Raw genomic sequence first — 21,779 nt, forward strand, 5'->3', positions numbered from 1 at the left:
TTTCATGATCATTGCAACTCCACGAGGTGAGATCTTGCATGGAGCCCCAGGCCGAAAGAGATTGACAGTTCTTTTGTGTTTCTTCCATTTGCGAATAATCGCACCAACTGTTGTCACCTTCTCACCAAGCTGCTTGGCAATGGTCTTGTAGCCCATTCCAGCCTTGTGTAGGTCTACAATCTTGTCCCTGACATCCTTGGAGAGCTCTTTCGTCTTGGCCATGGTGGAGAGTTTGGAATCTGATTGATTGATTGCTTCTGTGGACAGGTGTCCTTTATACAGGTAACAAGCTGAGATTAGGAGCACACTCTTAAAGGGAGATTAGGAGCACTCCCTTTAAGAGTGTGCTCCTAATCTCAGCTCGTTACCTGTATAAAAGACACCTGGGAACCAGAAATCTTTCTGATTGAGAGGGGGTCAAATACGTATTTCCCTCATTAAAATGCAAATCAATTTATAACATTTTTGACATGCGTTTTTCCGGATTTTCTTGTTGTTATTCTGTCTCTCACTGTTCAAATAAACATACCATTAAAATGATAGACTGATAATTTGTCAGTGGGCAAACGTTCAAAATCAGCAGGGGATCAATGACTTTTTCCCCTCACTGTATATATAATGGTGTTGAAGATGATAACGTATTCATTTGTACATAAAATGTTACTCTTCCGATGAATGAGAATTTATGTATTGTAATGTGCAGTAGAAATAAATCGCTGTACCACTCGGAGTAAGGGGGATGTGAATAGAAGTCTACGGTTTGGATTCGACTCGAGTAGAATTTGCATTGAGATGTCAATTATTGGAATGCTGAATACATCTTCCTCCAGACCATGTATTTATAGAATATTTCATTAAATAGAGGAGCTCATTTGAGTTTCACATTTTATGCACCTTTATTAAAAAAGAAAAACTTTTTCATACAAAATCGAATCCACGACCTCGTGTACACCAGGCGAGGTGGTTAACAACATCTCTCCACCGTGGCATGGCTGGTGTGTGATGGTTCCAGGTCGCGGAGTGGCGACAACTTGCGGCGGTCACTTAGAGGCACGAACCTACGCAACGGAGGAGACGGTGACGAGCTCTCGGCCACCGACAGCGAGGATGGTGACGACAAGGTGGCGGTGCCGCCGGCGTTTCGGGAGGAAGCGCGAAGCGTGGACGCGCCTAAATGTGGAGCGTCTGCGTACCGCGAGGCAATCAGGGATCTGGGCAGCACGAGGAACCGGTAAGAGGCGCTTAGAGTGGGGTGTGTTCCCGCGCTACTACCCCACGTCAATCGTCCGGTGCGCGCATGGTACGTTAATGCGGTACGTTGATTAATGTTGTTAATTACGAAACTACAACACAAATTCCAGATGTAACGTGCATTCCATAAGACAAAGATGGCAAAAGTGTAATTTTCTATGTTTTTGCAGTGTGTTAAAAAATCTTCATGGACAACTTTTTAAATGAAGTAGTTTACAAAAAAATGCTATTGAATTATGCAAAATAATTAATCGATCACTCGGTAAACTTGTCCATCATCAGCTTGTGTTTGGTCTAAATTGTGCTGATTATTCCTAGAAGAAATAAATTCTGACACGATTTGCGCGGTTGGCTGGCTACGTACGTTGCGAAAAAAGTTCAACATAGTACATACACAGAGACCCACAGACACCCGGACCCATAGAGACACCCATGGAGACACCCATGGAGACACCCAGGACCCCACAGATTAGCACCGCTTGGTACGTATGGTGCAAAAGAAGTTCAACATACATAATCCGATGGGCATTTATGTGGAGAAATTGGTGACGTGTCCGAGACCATCGACTCTGCACAACTGTTGGCAGCGCTGGCTCTTCGCTGCCTTCCAGCTGCCTCCTGTGGTTCCTCTGGCGATCGTGAGCTGCAATTTGCATGAACGACGACGCTGCATGTACAGTATATGTAAAACTAAACGACATTTTGGGGAGTGAGTTCCCCAGCTTGAGTCGATATCCCCGAAAAACCCCATTTCCCTGCGATTTTACTTAAACTCAAGAGGCGGGGGGGGGGGGGGGGCGGGGGCGCTTGGTCTGGAAGGCTGTGAAATAATAGATTACGGATAGGAACATTGGGAACAATCTCCTGTGAAAATCCTTGCAAAGTGCATGCAATTGTTCTTCGCGTTTGGTTAATTCGTTTTCCAGGTGATTGGTTACGCTGACAACACACATTCTTTTGGGCATTTTGTATGTCGCGGGACCCATTTACTTACTTTCTTTCCCCAGCGGCATCTGAAAAGGTGGCTTGCTTTGTTGCTCATTGTCTCGCCGTTGCATCCTTGGACACTGCACCATAAATAACCGAGCAATACGGAGGGGGATTGTTCAGAGGTTAAATGAGCCTTCGTGGCCTGTATTTCACAGCAATGGAGTATTACTCATCCATGTACACCGTCCCACAAGCTCCGGAACGAATTTTTGTTTCGACAATAACTGCTCCTGTAACTCCTCTCCGCACATCATCTTCTCAAAAGACGAATTAAACGTGCCTAAAGAAACGGCTGGTGCTGGTGCTTGGCGATAGGGATTTCCCAAGGGGCCGAAGAAAGGGGCTTATTTGGTTGCAGCAGGGGTTTAATTGATGAGCCTGCTACGAAAACTTAAAACTTAAAAAAAAAGGATTTTCACGTAATACTGAATGATTATTCTTTTTTTCATCATCTCACAGTTTCACGCGTGTCATGTTTTTTAGTGTCAGACTTGAAATAAAGGTGTGACGACGGTTCATTCTGTGCAAGGCATAACGCCACTGGACATCTGTGGAAAAGAGCTTTATAGCTCATCGGATTCCTCCAGTGTAAATAAATATCCAGAAATACAAGATAGATGAAATGCAGCAGCGTAGATACAGTGAGGGAAAAAGTATTTGATCCCCTGCTGATTTTGTACGTTTGCCCACTGACAAAGAAATGATCAGTCTATAATTTTAATGGTAGGTTTATTTGAACAGTGAGAGACAGAATAACAACAAAAAAATCCAGAAAAACGCATGTCAAAAATGTTATACATTGATTTGCATTTTAATGAGGGAAATACGTATTTGACCCCCTCTCAATCAGAAAGATTTCTGGCTCCCAGGTGTCTTTTATACAGGTAACGAGCTGAGATTAGGAGCACACTCTTAAAGGGAGTGATCCTAATCTCAGCTTGTTACCTGTATAAAAGACACCTGTCCACAGAAGCAATCAATCAATCAGATTCCAAACTCTCCACCATGGCCAAGACCAAAGAGCTCTCCAAGGATGTCAGGGACAAGATTGTAGACCTACACAAGGCTGGAATGGGCTACAAGACCATTGCCAAGCAGCTTGGTGAGAAGGTGACAACATATTCTTAGTTTTTTCGGTAAAGTCACGTTGTTTCCCTTCAACGTGACTTTACCGAAAAAACTAAGAATAAGGTGACAACAGTTGGTGTGATTATTTGCAAATGGAAGAAACACAAGAACTGTCAATCTCCCTGGCAGCTGGGACCATAGTCACCAAGAAAACAATTGGTAACACACTACGCCATGAAGGACTGAAATCCTGCAGCGCCCGCAAGGTCCCCCTGCTCAAGAAAGCACATATACATGCCTGTCTGAAGTTTGCCAATGAACATCTGAATGATTCAGAGGACAACTGGGTGAAAGTGTTGTGGTCAGATGAGACCAAAATGGAGCTCTTTGGCATCAACTCAACTCGCCGTGTTTGGAGGAGGAGGAGGAAGAATGCTGCCTATGACCCCAAGAACACCATCCCCACAGTCAAACATGAAGGTGGAAACATTATGCTTTGGGGGTGTTTTTCTGCTAAGGGGACAGGACAACTTCACCGCATCAAAGGGACGATGGACGGGGCCATGTACCGTCAAATCTTGGGTGAGAACCTCCTTCCCTCGGCCAGGGCATTGCAAATGGTTCGTGGATGGGTATTCCAGCATGACAATGACCCAAAACACAAGGCCAAGGCAACAAAGAAGTGGCTCAAGAAGAAGCATATTAAGGTCCTGGAGTGGCCTAGCCAGTCTCCAGACCTTAATCCCATAGACAATCTGTGGAGGGAGCTGAAGGTTCAAGTTGCCAAACGTCAGCCTCGAAACCTTAATGACTTGGAGAAGATCTGCAAAGAGGATTGGAACAAAATCCCTCCTGAGATGTGTGCAAACCTGGTGGCCAGCTACAAGAAACGTCTGACCTCTGTGATTGCCAACAAGGATTTTTCCACCAAGTACTAAGTCATGTTTTGCAGAGGGGTCAAATACTTATTTCCCTCATTAAAATGCAAATCAATTTATAACATTTTTGACGTGCGTTTTTCTGGATTTTGTTGTTGTTATTCTGTCTCTCATTGTTCAAATAAACCTACCATTTAAATTATAGACTGATCATTTCTTTGTTAGTGGGCAAACGTACAAAATCAGCAGGGGATCAAATACTTTTTCCCTCTCTGTAGGTGGGGTAACAATGAGGTGGAAATTGACGTCGGCTTTTTTTTTAGCTGCCTGTCTCGTAGCAGGAGGTATCTGGCAGCGCATGGGATAAATTTTACTCTTCGCGTGGCTGGCGATTGAACAAAAAATTTATTCAAAACCGTTGTTTTTTGTTGATGCTAAAGTGTCACTTTTGAGGTTGGTCTCTGATGCTGGGCCTCAATAAAGTAGACTGATGGATTTTAAATGGACTGATTGAATAGTGCTTGCATTATCACACTTTGAAGGCCCCCTTTTTTCGTTGTGTTATTGATAATAATTTACTGAAGTGATATGGCAACACTTCATCAAAATACATAGTCATGCAAGTTTTATTTCCATTTTCTTTTATGCTTGACTATGTGAAAAACATTTTTATTTTACAATAATAGAATCCATAATATAGGTTTTTTTGGGTTGGATCGCGTAAATATAAATGTGTCGTTAAGCCCGCCACCGACCGACACAGCCATTTAGTAAGGTTTGTCACGTAAACAGAACATGCCAATTCGTTACCAGTACAGCACATTGGTGTATTGGAGAGCAAATCCACAACATAGAATGTTTACAAATCCACAACATAGAATGTTTACTGTTATATACGTATTCTTTATTTATTTAGTAACAAATTGTACTTCATTAACATGAATAGTAATCAGGTAAAAAAACATTTTTATTTTAGACAGACATAATTTCTGAAGATAAAAAATACAATATTTTATCAGGTAAAGCTAACTGAACTCTGAGATATTTTTCAGAGGCAAACCGGCCACACGTCATGAATTTACAGAAGCAGCAAAATCATCTAAATGTATGTTGGGCAAAACCAGAGGAACCCAGAAAAAAAACACTCGATCACCACGGGAGAGAGAGAGAACACACGGACTCCAAATGTACAAAAGGCATCGTCAGGGTCCGGGTTCCAACCCACGACTTCCCGCATCGCAGGAGAGGGAGATAACATTTTGGCACCACGTCGCCCCAGTTGCATGTTATAGAACAAAACACTTATGAAATTGCCCAGGCATCAACGTCAAGACTTTCCAGGACAATTACGGGGGCATTATTTTTATTATCGTTGTTTATACAGCTACATATTTCATTTTCAGAATTACCTCTTAAAATATAAAATTTCACTCCCATTTTCTGAGCCTCTCGGTATTTTTTTCGCTGAAAATTCCACAGATTGTATTAATTATTTTTTACAATTGATTATCCCGGGGAAGCCCCGCCGTGTCTTACGACTATTTTTCGGGAGGGTCCAGCCATATGTCTCGTGGTTGGGAGCGATGTTTGGTATGTACGATATAATCCCAATGGAGTAATTTGCGGGTAAGTTTTCAAATGTGGCACTTTTTTTACCCTGACGCCAGCACCCGAATGGCCTGCTCTTGCGAATGACGCCACAGGATATTATTTTTCTTCCACTGTGAAGCAGACGGTGTGTATTTTGTGGTCAATGCGAGCACTTCCCGCCCATTTGTGCAGGAACCAGTGGAGAGTGGGTTGGGGGGGGGGGCGTGATCTTATCTTAACGTAATTTATAAAGCGCCTTGGTTAAGGCACTTTACAGAGAATTGACAACGGTGCGTATGAATGTAACGGCGGAGATGAGGTGAATAAAATAATTGAGAGAACGCAAATGGACGAATCTGTGATGCGTGAATTCGGTTAAAGCAAAATATATGAGCGTAAATGATTATGAATCAATTAGGTAGATGGGAAATGAGTGATAGCCACAGAGATAGATTATCAAGAGGGAACAGGAATGGTGGTGGTGGTGGTTATGAGGGGGAGATTAAGGAGGTTGTGGGGTGAGCGAGAGAAGAATAAGTGAGTTGTGAGTGAGGAGTGGAAACTAGTGAGCGAAGGTGACTGCTTCATGTGGAGGGGAAGTTTGTTCCAGTGAAGGGGAGCAAGAAGAGAGAAAGAGCGCTGCGGGATGCGTGTGATGTCACCACGCATATGTACGTGCTGACGTCACCACCGCATGCTTTCCTAGCTGCGTACCAGCCAGCCAGCCAGCTAGCAAAACTTTTTAATAATATATTAGTATACCCACAGCAATAACCAGGGCGACCACCCCATACCTGCCCATACCTTTTCATCAATATATCCCCTCCTATATATAGATTTTCTTCAATTGCCAGCACTTCTCAACATTTTCACTCGGTCCCTTCTAGGTTTTCCCGCAGTGGTTCTTAAATGGCCAAATTTCTGCCGCCTGTACTTTTAACCTTCCTCCCTTTTTTCTGAGACTGTGTTTCTGGTAACGTAGGTGAGCATTGTTCCAAAATAAGAGTCATAAAATACACATACTCTGTTGGCACCGCGCTGTCCCAGCAAGACCTTTAGAGGTTTCAACTTCAAAGCCCTGTTAGGAGATAACTCGGCCTATCATTTCTCTGGGGTCGCTAAAATAAGAACCAATTTATCAGCAGTCAACAGTGGTTATCATGTGTAGAGACTGCCCCCCTGTCATAGGATTAATGACATTTCTGCCACTGGCTGTGGGCTGCCAAGCAAGAATTGCATTTCCTCATTTGATCAGAGAGCCAATTTGGCTTTGAATTGTATAAAGGTCCCATCATCTCACTGGAAATGCCCATTGATTGTTTTGTGGATTTCTCATTCACTCTGCTGCTATGGCTTTTACAGAAATGCAATATTTGGAGTATGCATACTTTGACTGTCATCATACGATACCTAATAGAAATGTAAATCGTAAACACAGCTTGCAGAAATAAAATGTGAGTGTGAAAATAACCTTTTGAACGTTAGGAGTGCGGACCTGAATTTTAGTAGGTGCATTGTAGAGCCTGTTGGTACAGTTACTATTGGAGGGTTTTTATATTGTGTCAGCTGTAATCAATTCGCCGTTGAGATTCACAGACATCTGGGCACACTGGTGCCTGATAAGAGACATCAATGATTCCTATCGCTTGGTCACTGTCGCCAAAGGCCAAAGGCAAATCAAAAAATACGTTTTACTTGAAATGATTGCACCTCATCACAAATTGACATAAGCAGTAATGAGTTGTCTTGATCAGTATATGTGGGTACGTATCGTGTAGGTAGGTCCATAAATATTAACTGCGTGTACATTCGAAGAATGGACAAATCATCTCACATTCCATTTTGAAATACATTTTCCCTCAGTTATATCGAGGTCCCTTGGGATCAAGAATGTGATGACTGATTATTAATGTGCAAAAAAATAAAATCCTTTTTCTATATTCAGTGTTATGGAAGTGAATTATCTTCAATTTTTTTCATCAACCCATCAATTTCTTCGTATTTGTGCTTTGTCACTCAGATTATTCAGTTTACGCACAACATATTATAAGGCCTAATCCCCAAATATTACCTTTTTTACACCCATATTATCAAGCAGTTCTGCATTTTCTGAACATGAAATAATGTTTCATAGTTGTTGCTTTTGGGCCGGTTGTGTTAAACATTATCTTCTTAGTTTTTTTTGTACAGCAGAAGATGTGCTTTTGTTGTATTAATGCTACCACAATTACCATATTCATCACCGTGTGCCTGTCACTTGTGCTTTTTTTTGTCCTTCATATAAAACTTTTCCGACTTGTGTTAGCGCCTCACTGGACAAATGCTGGGCGTGAGTATAAATTGGACATTATTACAGCATTATAATAATAACAACAACGGCTAGGTCACTGCAGCTAATTTAAAATTTATGAAGTGCAGTTGTTTTGTGAAATATAGTCATGGTTGAAGTTAAGACATGTTTATAACATCTTCATAAAGGTTTTATTGGAATGGCTGTTTGCCGTTATAATACGCGGATTAGAGAACATATGCAGGCGAATGACAACATTCTAACGTGTGAACAAAGTCAGAGGGCTCGGACAGGACACTTAGCTAGAAAAGGCGATGGCCGACAGTGATAATGGAGCGGCAACCAAGAAATGGAACGTGTCCGTTGCGACGCCCTCGGAGCGATGAAATCGGCTTGGAGAGGCATTCATCCAGCAGTGGGTATTGACCGTGGCCGGCGATTGTCGTTTGCAGGCTCCTCATGGGACATCCCGCGGCGAGCTCCACGCAGTACGGCGACACAGTTCCGACGGCGGCGTCTCCCAGCCCGGCGCTCATCGCGGCAGAGCGTTACGTGTCGGACTCCGAGTGGCTGATCGACGACCTGGGGCAACAGCAGCGGCCGCCGCACAAGCGGGCGCGCACCGAGCCGCCCTTGTGCCGCGGGGGCGGCGGCGGGGGCCGGAGTCCCCCGCGGAGCGCCGCTGGCGGCCTCGCCGGCGGTGGCGGAGGAGGCCGCCCCGGGAGCTCCGCCGCCAGGCCCCGGCAGAGCCGCAGGCCGCCCAGGCAGCAGCGTCTGACGCACCTGGTGGAGCGCAGAGTGGTGGGACGCACGCACAACCAGGTATATATATTTTTTTAATTAACTAAAACTTACGTTTATTTGTTACCGGGGAAGGACCACTTGGGCTGAAGCGACCCGCGATACCAGTCAGTCAAAGTGCCGTGGTTGCGTGCTTACCCTCGTCGCTATAAATACACATTGTGCTCGCTCACGTAGAGGGGTATATATATTAACAGAATTAAAACATCTACAGAAGAATCTGCAGAGGATTTCTGCATCGCTCTAATCGTCCTACTCATGAGCGTGTCCATCGTGGAATTGTAGAAATCAAATAGATTCTTGCAGGGTGGCCCACCTCTGTTCAGTCGGAAGTGAGAATGTGGAGCTAGAAGAGGAGTCTGCGTGATTATATTACAGTGTTGAATAATGCAGTAGGTAGAGAAAAGTCAAGAGTTATATTGTGTAAACAGTACAGGTTTTGATCCACTTAAAAACCACTATAAGGGCAGTGCCAAGAGTTGCATTTTTGAGGCAGAAGCATTCTTTGCCACCATGTGGGCCAGAAAGCAGCAGAATAACAAAGCAGCCACAGCGATAGTCTGACCTTTGCACTCTTAATTGCATGCAGAGGATGCTCTGAATTCATTAGCAGGATTATATAAACACTTAAAAGTTTGGAATAGAATGTGACATGAAAGCATTGCATATGCATGCAAAAAGAGGTTCAGTGATGTTTGAGGCTGATCTGTAGGATAGAGGTGGGTAGGTTACCAAGACAGGCCTGAGAGAGTGGCACCCAGAGGATTAGTGACCAAGGGGATGATCAAAAGCCATAGATGTATGTACGTTGAGAGATCCCTCGATGTTGAGATATTACTTCTACCAGCTCAGAGCCAAGAGCCTTTCGGCTTTGACCCTTTTAGAATGCATTTCGTTAAGGCTAGTCCCACCTACTCACTTGCAGTGGCACGTTCACAATGCGAAGGTCACCAATGTATTTTCTTGTATCGAAATGTACGGATGTATGTTGAACTTTTGCACCGTACATAGCCAACCGCACCAATCGGAGGTGCGGGGGAAGGACAACAAACTAAACACAAAAAGTACTTTTCAAGAAATGTGCTTTCAATCTAGATTATTAAAATGTCCAAAAATACAGATTGGTAAAAAGAACACCCGAAAAAGCTATTACACATATATCTGTAGATTTTGATTTTGCTTGACAAGAACATGCTCATGGTTCTGTCTGCATTCCGTTGTTTAATGTCTGTTAGGTATAAAGACCCTTGCTCTTATTTCTGACTCGTCATTGTGCTGCTCCACAAATGTTTCGCCTCGCCAAAATGCATCTTGGGGTTTATTGAACCTGCAGATTCGTGATGACTCTGACAGCGAGAGGTGCTCATCTCCTGGATCCGAAACGGATCTCGCGTTCAACCGCGAGTTGACGTGCGAGGAGCGGCAGGCAGCCGGCACCTCGCTCGCACCCCACCCGCACCCGGTGAGAATGCGCGGCGTTGACGAACGTGCAGTGCCTCTGCAGAATGTACACGTGTATGTCCGTAATGTTGAACTTCTTTCGCACCGTACGTAGCCAAACATGCTAATGAATGATTTTCTTACAGCACGCAGCATTGCACATGACGCCGCCGTGGTGAGATGTTAACTCCCTAGCCTGGTATGCAGGAGGTCGTGGGTTTTGCCCTGACCCTGACGCCTGTACATTTGTCGTTTGCATGTTCTCCCCGTGGTCGCGTGGATTTTTCTCCGGGTGTTCCGGTTTTTCCCTCCACATTTAGAAAACGTGTGTTTAGAGTATTTGACTGCTATACATGTCGATGTGATAAGCCACTTCATTTGTGGCCAGGTCGCTTCTTAAAAAGAGCTGTGTTGCTCAGTGGACCTTACTTGGTAAAATAACAATTATATTCTTTGGGTATTTCGGTAAAGTCACGTAGATAGAAATAACATTTTATTTTTTAAAGTCACGTAGATAGAAATTTTTTTTTATAAAAAAATCAAAAATAATGTTTTTTATTATTTTTTCTACGTGACTTTACCGAAAGACCCAAAGAATATGAATTCCTGCAGTCGTGAAAGCTTTAAGTCAAAAATAACAATGGTAGACTGCAGCCTTTCAGATTACAAACAATGCCTTCACGTAGCAGATGCTAAGCGTGATGGTTTAATTGTTTTAGGTTGATTAATTACATTTGAAGCAAACTATATAGATATAACTTTGTTGCCAGAGTTGATCAGCATTCAGTTGAACAAATTACTTAGTGATACTGCTCTGTTGGCAGGTGTTCAGATGTTCAAACACTGAATAGAATCCTTTTGCAAGGAATCATGTCTGCATTAACCACACGTACTTGTGGTAAACATGAAAACAAACATGCTCTCATAATATATTCATTGTCTTGAAACTGACTGGTCTACACCAGAGACAGCCTTTTTTTGATCCTCGTCTCACCAGTGTCAGACCACAGAACGCCAAAAGGGGAACAGCACAATGACAGTGCCCTATCAGAGCACTTATAGCTCTGGGTGAGCAGCTACAAAACGGGACCTTTTTTCCCAGTATCAAAGTATGACATTTTAAAAATATTGTATTTTTGCGTATTGTTTGCGTATTTACTACTATAATGAGCCAAGACTGTCTGTGTGTCCCGCGCGTGACGTCACTCTACGTCGGCCAGCCCCCCTCATTAATACTCATGAACAGGTGACGTCCTACACATGGACCCCCCCCCCCTCATTAATAATCATGAACGGGTGACGTCACTCCACATGTAGCACCCCCCTTCAATAATAATTAGCGGGTGATGTCACTCCACATGGGGGGGCGGGGCGCCTCCCCCCCCTCCTCAGCGTCAACTTACAACCCTCACTACAAAGGCAGAACCCTCACGTCACGCGATCTCCGTAACGCTGTTGAGACATCAAAGTAAAAAGGACGTCGTGATGAACAAGGGATTATATGACCTTTAAATGAAATAGGTCTGTGTCACCGCGGCCTTACAATTTGCACACGAATGGATGCAATGAATATCACGTCGCGGTCTGCTTTTCGCTTGCAAGTTTCAGATTTACTGAAATATACCTGTCCTTGGACGGGCAAAAGGCTAGTTTTAGTATTTTCTATTTATTTTAATTTTTACATTTATTTTACTATTTTTATTGTGGGTTTTTTTGCTTTTATTATTTTCAAGGTATTATTTTGTATTTTATTTGTATTTTTTTTTGTTTTTTGTTTTCTATCTACGTGACTTTAGCGAAAGAACCAAGAATATGAATTCCTGCAGTCACGAAAGTTTTAAGTCAAAAACCTATCTTCTTTAATGAATTACCTTAAATAAATACATTAATAAGCTATTAAATATGTGATAATTATCATAACACAACAAAAAATTATTATCGTAAACAAAGTGAATAAAATTAAATATGAAAGTATTAGATAATCAATTATAAATGAATGTACCTTAAATGATGATGATGATGCTGCACATTATCACTTTATCTCATCACTTTCTCGCTCTCTCTCGATGCAGTAGTTAGCCGAAATTGCGGACTGCAAGATCGTGAATAACGAGGAATGCTGTAATTACAAATGTGTTTTAAGCAGTGAAACTTGCAACAATGAACGGTTGATATGAAATTTTAAAAAAACATGTGCTTTGTGTGCTTGTGATATCAACTTTCAGGCACCAGCACTGATGGTTCAGTCCCAGGCAATTCCGCCATCCTACGTGGGATGTACCATGCCACCAATGAGGATACGTGTTAGAGTTCAGGACAAGGTTTTCCTCATTCCCCTTCCTTACAGGTACACGAGCATTCATCCAACCCATTCGTGCGTTAGTGGGGGCGCCACCGTGGCGATATGTTAACTACCTCGCCAGGTATTGAGGATGTTGTGGATTCGGTTCCGACCCTGACACCTGTTGTGTATTTGGAGTTTCCGTGTGTCTGTCTCTCTCTCTCTCTCTCCCCGTGGTTGCGTGGATTTTTCTCCGGGTCCTCCGGTTTTTCCCCCCACATCTAGAATTAACGTCGCGCGTTCAAGAGTATTTGGCCGATGCAATAAAATGTATACGTGATGACAATAAGCCACTTCGTTGACCTATCGTTTGCGATGGCCATGTGAGCTTCTGAAAAAGAGCTCTATATAGGTCAGTGCAGGCCTTACACCTGGTAAAATGCCAAAAAAAATTATATATATATATTTTTTTAGTTTTATAGTTTCCGTGTGGTTTCGCCGCAGCGAGCAGTCAGTGCGTACAGTGGCGTGGCTCGCGGAGCAGGCGAGCACTCGCTACTACTCGGAGTCGGGGCTTAGGCCGCGGCTGCAGCTGAAGCAGGAGGGTGCCCAGCTCTCCACGGAGGATCTCATCACCAACACTCTGTTCAATAACGAAGAGGTAATCTCGCCGTTCTTGTACGTACGTGCTTGTTTGGCACCACCGTGCGTAGCCAACCGTGCTAATCGGAGGTGCGGACAACAAACCAAACACAGAGAGCCGTTCTAAAGAGACTAGTTTTCAATCTAGATTTAAAAGTGTAATGGACTAGATTACCGCTTCAATAATGAAGAGGTAATCTTAGACTAGATTATTGAAGAAGTAGCAAAGTTGGCTACAGTAATGAAGAGGTAATCTAGACTAGATTACCTCTTCAATAATGAAGAGGTAATATGGTCATTGCAACACCTTGTTCCAACAATGAAGAGGTATTCTCGTCATTATTAACATCGTGTTCCAATCATGAAGAGCTAATCTCGTATTTCACCAATTGTTCCAAGAATGAAGAGGTAAGCTGGTAATTTGCCAACACCTTTTTCCAAGAATATAGGGGGTGAATGAGGGAAATTGGCAGACCAACCGGACAATACAATCTAGAGAAAGGTTTTTTGTGGATTTCAACCAAGTTGAACTGTCAGCCTCTCCTTTATTAGCTCCTCTGTATTTGGGTTGTACCGCATGTTGTCTTGCTCGATATCTGACATCTCGCATCGCGTATACTTCTCCAAGAACCGAATTGAGCAGCTCTCACTCTCTCCGCTATAGATCGAGAGAACGTGAGCTGTCCGCACCGTTATTTCTCAGACTTATCCGCCGCAGGAATGTATGCGTGTAGAACTTGTTTCGCACTGTACGTAGCAGACCGTGCTAATCGCAGGTACGAAATGTGTGACAGTTCAATTCCTTTCCCTGGCAATGGTAATTAATCCCAGGAAAATAAAGACAAAAATACAAAGAACCTCCATATAGCCTTTAATATACTGTTGGGACAAGTGTTGTTAGTGAGCACCTATTAAGGCTAGCACGGCACACGAGGAAATGTGTGGCTAACACTACAGCCAGCCGTCTTTGTCTCCCCAGTGCTTATTGCATACTTCACCAGGAACTCATTTATGGCTGAGTCCACCTAGGGAAGACGCAGGACGAGTTCAGATATTCACCACTGTTATTGGTAATGAGCTTGGGTCGCCGGGTTGGTAGCGCAATGCGCCCATCACTGCACCACCACTCCCCCACATGTTCTTTACATAATACATATCTGTTATACGGCAGCGTTATTATGACAAATTAGGTTAGGTTCTTTTGTTTGTGGTTGGACACCACTGCTTTACAAAGTCCCTTTGGATTTTGGGCATTGGAAATTTACTATTTTCATAGATGGCTGTCATTCCTTCTAGGAGTATGTAACGCGTGCACTGTTGATGTGCGGTGTAGGTCCTAGCAGATGTGCTATCGTGGGACCTGCCGCCTCTCTCTGAACGATACCGCAAGGCCTGCGACAGCCTCGGGCAGGGTAAGTGCTCTGGCTGTGCATGTGATCTTATGCTCAGTGGTTTTTTTTATGGACATGAAACAAATCCTTCACTGCATATATTATCAGAGCATGTTTACATGTTTTGCCACGAGTATGCGTGGCTAATGCAGACCCGATGCCTTGCACAAAATGTTTCTATTTGGTGTTTGAACATCTTAACACCTGTTTTATTTCCAGAAAGGGTAAAAATCTATTCTTGTTTTTATAATTTTAGTGTTTAGTTTGTTGTCCTTTCTCCGCACCTCCGATTAGAATGGTTGGCGACGTACAGTGCCAAAGAAGTTGAACAACAATGGTAACATTCTTTTTTGTCGCAAATGCAACGGCAGGGCAATCTAGTTTATTTCGCATTGTTCATTTGTCATGATTAACAGTGTCATAAAATGAACCATTAAAAACATTCGCTCTCATTGACTCCAATGGGAGAAGCGATTTTGATTCGAGCGCCGACTCTCTCCCCCAACTCCTCACATCGGTGCAATGCACCGAATCGCCAGGGCATGGAATCATTCCGGTGCTAGCGCGGTATATATGCCCTGACAAATCGCGTTCTCGTTGAGTATTAATGTTCATCATCGTTAATGTGCCCGAGACGTCGCAAATGTGCGTTTGACTGCCCGTTATTTAAACTGTCGTAGAGATGTGTGGGGCTATGTTCACAATGTTGTTGGAGGCGATTGAGAGGTTGAGTGAGAATGGCTAGTTTGGATGATGATGATGACAGCTGCCTCAAGGTTAATAAATCTGAGTGTGACAAATTATAAATGTTTTCAAGAGGCTAACAATGGTCTTATTGTGATGACATAAATTAAGGCTGATATCGTTAGTAGGCCTGCATCGTATTTATTAATCAGCCTGATGAAACATCAGATACATTCCATATTAACTGCTTCCGATAAGGCACCTTGAATGTATGGGTATTGTTTACAAATCGTGAATGGCAAAGATATGATGTTTGGTGCTGGACACCCACCCCCTCGTCTACCATTCCGGCCTTCACAGGGTGCATCTCCCCGACAACACTCACCCCAACATTACGTTAAAGGCTATATACGTGGCGGTGGGTGTGTGGGGGGGGGGTCTTTGTCATTATGTGCAGCGGTAGACCAGCGGGTGCAGCGTGCGCTGGAAGCCCAGGACACGGAGGCACGGGGGGGCGCTTTCCGGCTGCCCCCGCTGGCGCTGGGCTTCGAGAAGCTGCTGCCAGTGCTCCGAGCCCTCAAGCTGCAGCCGTCCGTCCGGGAGCTCGCGCTGCCCTCGAACCGCGTGGGCGACGACCTGCTGGGCGAGCTGGCTGCCGCCGCGTCCACCTTACCCGCACTCGCCCGTCTCGACCTCTCCTCGAACGCCGTCACCCACGAGGGCCTGCGCCGGCTCGCGGAGGCCCTGGGCTCGCAGGAGGTCGTAGGAGGAGTGCTCGCGTTTCAGGTGCTCGCTCGCTCGCTCGCTCGTGTCTTTTTTTTTTTTTTACACGTGCCTTTTTTTGTACATGCTGAATGGCACGCACTTACTTACGTATGTCTATGTTGAACTTCTTTCGCACCGGATGTAACCGACCGGCTAATCGGAGGCGCGGTGGAAGGACAACAAACGAATAGGTTATTAATATTGTGAATTTGGGTGTTCCCATTTATACTGCTGGGTGAACAGAGGCGGGGAGGATACAAAAAAATAATAATGCACCGTTTGTTTCAACTGCCGTGCTGGGGGATTGAACTGATGACCTCTGGATTACAGGTCCATTGTTCTAACCATTTACAGCAGGAACCAGAAAAAAGGTACCTTTAGCATTAATTTGTTAATGCCCAAGACTCATGAAGTCAATATCAAGAGCAGCCATAGGCGCAGAAAACTACCGAGTAGTATACACGTGACAACATTCACGAATCTATATTCATACTTTTGGAGGGTCATGGCCGTTTGCATCTGCGTATTTACGTCTAACGTCATAGGTGTTATATTATGAATGAAATCCATACATCTTAATTGGTAATGTTCGATATAAACAGTATATTTATGGATAGGCTAATAGGTTATTCACATTGTTAATGAAAACCATGGCAGACGGGAATAACCTATTGGTTTGTCATACAGCATGCTAAATTTAGAACGTCATGCAGAAAGAAAGGAGGATTATGAATGTCATTGAAACGTAGCGTTATCGTAATTAGTATCTGTAGATTATTTAACGTGCTTTTCTCAGACAAATCAAATGGTCGACGCCGTAAAATGTGAAGTGTGCCAGTGCAATGCAATCGTTTAACTTTGGCTTCGTATTTCTCTAATCTTACCACGGAACCCACATTTTAAGATGGGAAAGCCAATGGGCATGGGCAAGTGACCCGGAGGTAAGCGTAGTGCGGTTGGCAGTGGGCCCTTGTGCAAAGAATGAAATGGGTTCCTCTGTTCAGTGTCCACCCCTTCTTCGTAGCTGGACATTTGGGCCACTGGCGTTTGGACCACATTGCAGTTAGCACCAACTACACTTTCGATGGCTTCACCACCGTGCTCGATCGCTACTGCACCACTGTGCTCGTTTGCTACACCACTCCGCTGCTTTAGATGGCAGCTACACCGCTGTGCTTGCGTCAAGCACAGTGGTGTAGCTGTCGAGAGCGCAGTTGGAAGTTGGTACAATTGCGCTCTCGATATAGCTACATTGCTGCGCTGCGCCAAGCACCTGAGATGCGGGCAATAGGAAGGATAGTATTATGTGGGAGGAGTATACAGGAGGCTGGCAAGGGGTGGTGGTGTGAAGCAAAAATGTAACTGTATTTTTTTTTACCAGGTAAGGCCCAATGAGCTATACAGCTCTTTTTTCAGAAGCGACTTGGCTACCACAAATGATTGCTCAACGAAGCGACCACCGCGGGGAGTAAGACCCACCAAGAGAGACAAGTGCTGCTCTGATGCACATTTGAGCATGGAGAGGCACTCTCTCGCTCTCTCAAAATGAAAGCTCTCGTTTTGTCCTGTTACCATCCGCGTGCGCTGCTCCGCAGAGCCTGGAGGAGCTCGACCTGTCCCTGAACCCGCTGGGAGACGGGAGCTGCCAGCCACTCGCTGAGCTGCTCTCCTGTTGCCCCTCGCTCACCTCTCTCCGCCTGCAAGCGTGCGGCTTCACGGCGCACCTGGTGCAGCATCACCGCGGCCTGCTGGAGAACGCGCTGCATGGTGAGTCGTGTTTTTTTTATATATATATAAAATCTTTTTATTCCACATCCTCCCTCAAATCGTACATTGCAACATTCTGACATTCTGGGCGACATTGCCAGGGGCATCGATGGCATCAGGCACACCGGACTCGTCAGAGCAGGCATGGGGCGGGGGGAGGGATTTTCTTTGGAGAAGGGGGATGGTTGGCCAGGTCATTGCCGTTCTGGGCTCAGGTATTTAAGACTGTTCTAAGGTTTAGGAATGGACCCCATGCACGTGCTGTGTTCTTCTTCCTTGTCTCGGAGCTTATAGCTCAGGTGCTCCAGTGCTGAGATAGGGGACCTAATGAATTCAGCCATTGAGTATGGGGGGGGGGGGGGGTCATGAGTCACGTTTTAACGATTGCTGGGCCACAGGATAACCCCCCCCTCCCCCCTAAAATGCCGAGTGGCCCATTGGCCCAAAACGGCTGCAAATCAAAGGCGTCACAGATAGGGGGGCATGTATGTATGTATACCTATGGGACCTTTTTGCCAGTATCAAACATGATGAAAAAATAAGAATAGGTTTTAGCCTTTCTGGCAATAAAACAGGTGTTAAGATGTTCAAACACCAAATATATATCTTTTGAAAGGCATCACGTCTGCATTAACCGCACATACTTGTAGCAAAACATGCGAACAAACATGCTCTGATAATATCCTTATATTGTATGTATGTATGTTAAACGTCTTCTCTGGCACCGTACGTAGCCAACCGTGCTCTTCGGAGGTGTGGGGGAAGGACAACAAAAATGCGGTTCTTGAATTGGGCAAGGTTGTGGAAAATCTTGTGAAAATAAACACCAAGCGGCCGGCTTACAAACACAACTCCTGAAGGGCATGGCACACACTGCGCAGGTCACAAGCCTCTGTTGTTCTTGTCCCGCTTGTTTAGCCAGGAAAGCCTCGCTGAATCTCAAAACTTTTTTTTTTGCACGAGGGTTACTGCCAGGTTTCTTGCAGTAAGGAGGAGGAGGAGGGGGCGATGATGCTGTGTGCAATCCCCATCGAGTAATTTGCGGGTAATTTTTCTTTCACCGTTCGATTGTTTGGCCTTTACCAGCTTTGTGTTGCGAATGTGGCGACGGTTGTCACCATGCCTCTTTCGTCGTAAGAGGCAGCTGTTACAGCCTTGCAGCCATCTGCACACAGATCATCTCATTAACTTTCATGCCACCTATTGATTACTTTGACATTTTATATACATTCACTCCAATTATAATCTAAAGGGGGCTTCGACCTAATTTTACATTCCACATTATGTTTAAATCCCAGGGCCAAAAGTCTTTCAATCCATCATTCTCAGTCTTGACGGGTTTTTTTTTCTTTTTTCTGGTTTCATCCATTTGGCACTTTAGAAGGAAATTAGCACCGGTAAATTTTTCTTCACAAGGCATAAACCACATTTTTGTCACTTGTGTCAATGCAAAATAAATAAGCAGATAGTAAGTAGACCTCCTTCACATATTGCTGTTTGTACACGTAAAAAAAATAACGTCTTCACACATATCTTTAGCCACACAGCTTTCTGGGAGTGCATCTTTTTCGACAACCTTGGTTCGATAGAAGCGAACTTTTGAACCAGTTTGGACATTCAATGTCTCATTAGCAGAGTCAGGCTTCCACTGCACAATATTGTGAGTCCTCGGGTGTGATTCATGTAGAATTTTGCTCCGCTCTTTTATGGAATTCCGGGAATAAGTTGGTAAATGTACAAAGCATTTGCAATTTTGGTGGGTTTTTTTTCATTCTTGGTTCTTTCGGTAAAATAACGTAGAAGGGAAACAATAAAATAACATTTCGATTTAAAGCTTTCGTGACTGCAAGGATTCATCTTCTTTGGTTCTTTCGGTAAAGTCACGTAGAATGAGAATAAAATAATAAATTGATAAAATAAAATAACACGATAATATTCTCATGACGTTTCTTCCACAACACAAGCGCTGTCCTACCAGACAGTCTCGTCCCTTCACCTGATGAAGGCCGCTTGTGTTGTGGCCGAAACGTCATGAGAATATTATTGTGTTATTTTATTTTATCAATTTATTATTTTATTCTCATTCTACGTGACTTTACCGAAAGAACCAAAGAAGAATAAAATAATAACAATATAAAACGATACAATTCTCACGTTTCAACTGCAACACAAGCAATCATCATCAGGTGTGAAAACCACAGCAAGAAAATGTTATTGTTTCCCTTCTACGTGACTTTACCGAAAGAACCAAGAATATGAATCCGTGCAGTCACGAAAGCTTTAAATGAAAATACTTTTGTTTTGTAAGTTATCTTTGTGTTCAACCACGGTCTCTCAAAAGAGACTTTTATCTCAGTAAATACTTACCTGGAAATGAAAATGTTAACATTTCCTTTAGCTTGCACTCCCATCGTGTTTTTGCATTGTTCGTTGTTGTAACATTCTGACCCCCCCCCCCGACTGGACATCTGTGAAAAAGAGCCCATAGGATTCCTCCTTCAGTATAAATAAAGATTCCGAAATGCGGAAGTAATGTTTGCATTGCTGCGGCCCATTTAAGAAAGGAAAACCGCTTGTTTTAAACTCCCGTCTGCGTGCAATGGCAAACAAACAAAAAAATCTCCCCGTGCAAAAAATGTTGATTTTGTTTTTATTTCATGCCTCGCTAGGTGTGAATCGACTCCGGAGCGTGGTGTTGTCCCACAACGCGCTGGGCTCGAGCGGCGTCGATCTGTTCGTGCGGAGCGCGCCGAGCCAGCGCCTCGCTCGGCTCGAGGTGTCCGCCGTGACGGTCGGCCCCGGCGACCGCCTTGCCCTCGATCCCATCTGCAAGATCCTTCACCAGGTGGCCACGCGTTGCGCTGCTTCACCCAACCTCGTTTGCGTTTCACGTAGTAGGGCGCCCCTCAACTCGGGTCTCTTTGACCGCAGCTTGCAAAAACGACGACGCGCAATGGAATGGTGTGCGGTTGGCAGTGGGTGCGTGCGATTGAAATGTGTTGACAGAGATGGAGGGGTACTTGGGGAGCACGAAAGGGGAAGGGGAGAGACAGGAAGGAGTGGAGGGGAGAGAAGAGGAAGAGAATGGGCAATAGAGTAGAGGCGAGTCTTTCACACTGGGTTGCTTATGAAAAAGGTTTCGTCAAGGCGCATATTAATCGTCACACAAACTCCGGTCATCCTCGCAGCAGCTTTTGGCTAACCATCGAACAAAGGCAGTCACTGCATCGCGCGCTTTCAGATGCCATTCTGCGGCCGTCTGTAACGCTCTTCCGATATTCGGAAGCCACTCGAGCTATGGACTTTTAAATATAGATTTAAAATTTATTTTTTTAGAACCGCTTTTTGTGTTTAGTTTGTTGTCCTTCCCCCTGCACCTCCGATGAGCACGTTTGGCTATGTACGGTGCGAAAGGAGTTCAACATACATACAAGAAAACACGTTAAGTGACCTGCGCATTGTGAACATGCCACTACAAGTGAGTAGGTGGGACTACCTTTCACGAAATTTATTCTAAGAGGGTCAAAGCAGGTAGGATCTTGGCTCTGATCGGGTAGAAGCAATCTCTCAACCCTCCGAACAAACCCCAAGTGTTTTTTCCTGTTGGCTTGCTTCCCTTCAATCAAAAGATTATTGAAACTTCAACCAATAAAAAAAAATACTTTTTTTATCTTCACCGATTCACAGTGAATAGCATGATGATGTATGACCATATAACCTAAATGAAAGACACGATGTACAGAGGCTTCCATCGAGCAGTGGATTGAACATGCGCTAAAAATTGTGATTATTGTAATAAACATGCACGTATAAATAGCAATGGTATTATTCCTCATCATTATTGATCATATAAATATCTGCTGCGACTGTATTGATATAGCAGGAAACAATCCTTTTTTCACGTATTAGTCTGCAAGGGATGATATCGATGGATTAGTTAT

General features: G+C 44.2%; 1 protein-coding gene across 2 annotated transcripts in view; it reads left to right on the plus strand.

Annotated features, from left to right (window-relative positions):
- Nucleotides 1-21,779, plus strand: part of TONSL (tonsoku like, DNA repair protein) — a 104,064-nt gene that overhangs the window by 44,036 nt on the left and 38,249 nt on the right. For both annotated transcript variants that reach the window (XM_076052101.1, XM_032974430.2), the window contains exons 18-26: nt 1,013-1,231; nt 8,520-8,889; nt 10,202-10,330; nt 12,534-12,655; nt 13,094-13,250; nt 14,565-14,643; nt 15,764-16,092; nt 17,667-17,838; nt 20,508-20,683. In XM_076052101.1, the coding sequence (XP_075908216.1) occupies nt 1,013-1,231; nt 8,520-8,889; nt 10,202-10,330; nt 12,534-12,655; nt 13,094-13,250; nt 14,565-14,643; nt 15,764-16,092; nt 17,667-17,838; nt 20,508-20,683 (1,753 nt within the window). The remainder of the gene's footprint in view (nt 1-1,012; nt 1,232-8,519; nt 8,890-10,201; nt 10,331-12,533; nt 12,656-13,093; nt 13,251-14,564; nt 14,644-15,763; nt 16,093-17,666; nt 17,839-20,507; nt 20,684-21,779) is intronic.

This window comes from Petromyzon marinus, chromosome 54, assembly GCF_048934315.1.
Source record: "Petromyzon marinus isolate PM22_M1 ecotype Great Lakes invasive population chromosome 54, UKy_Petmar_22M1.pri1.0, whole genome shotgun sequence".
In the NCBI taxonomy this organism is placed as follows: Eukaryota; Metazoa; Chordata; class Hyperoartia; order Petromyzontiformes; family Petromyzontidae; genus Petromyzon; species Petromyzon marinus.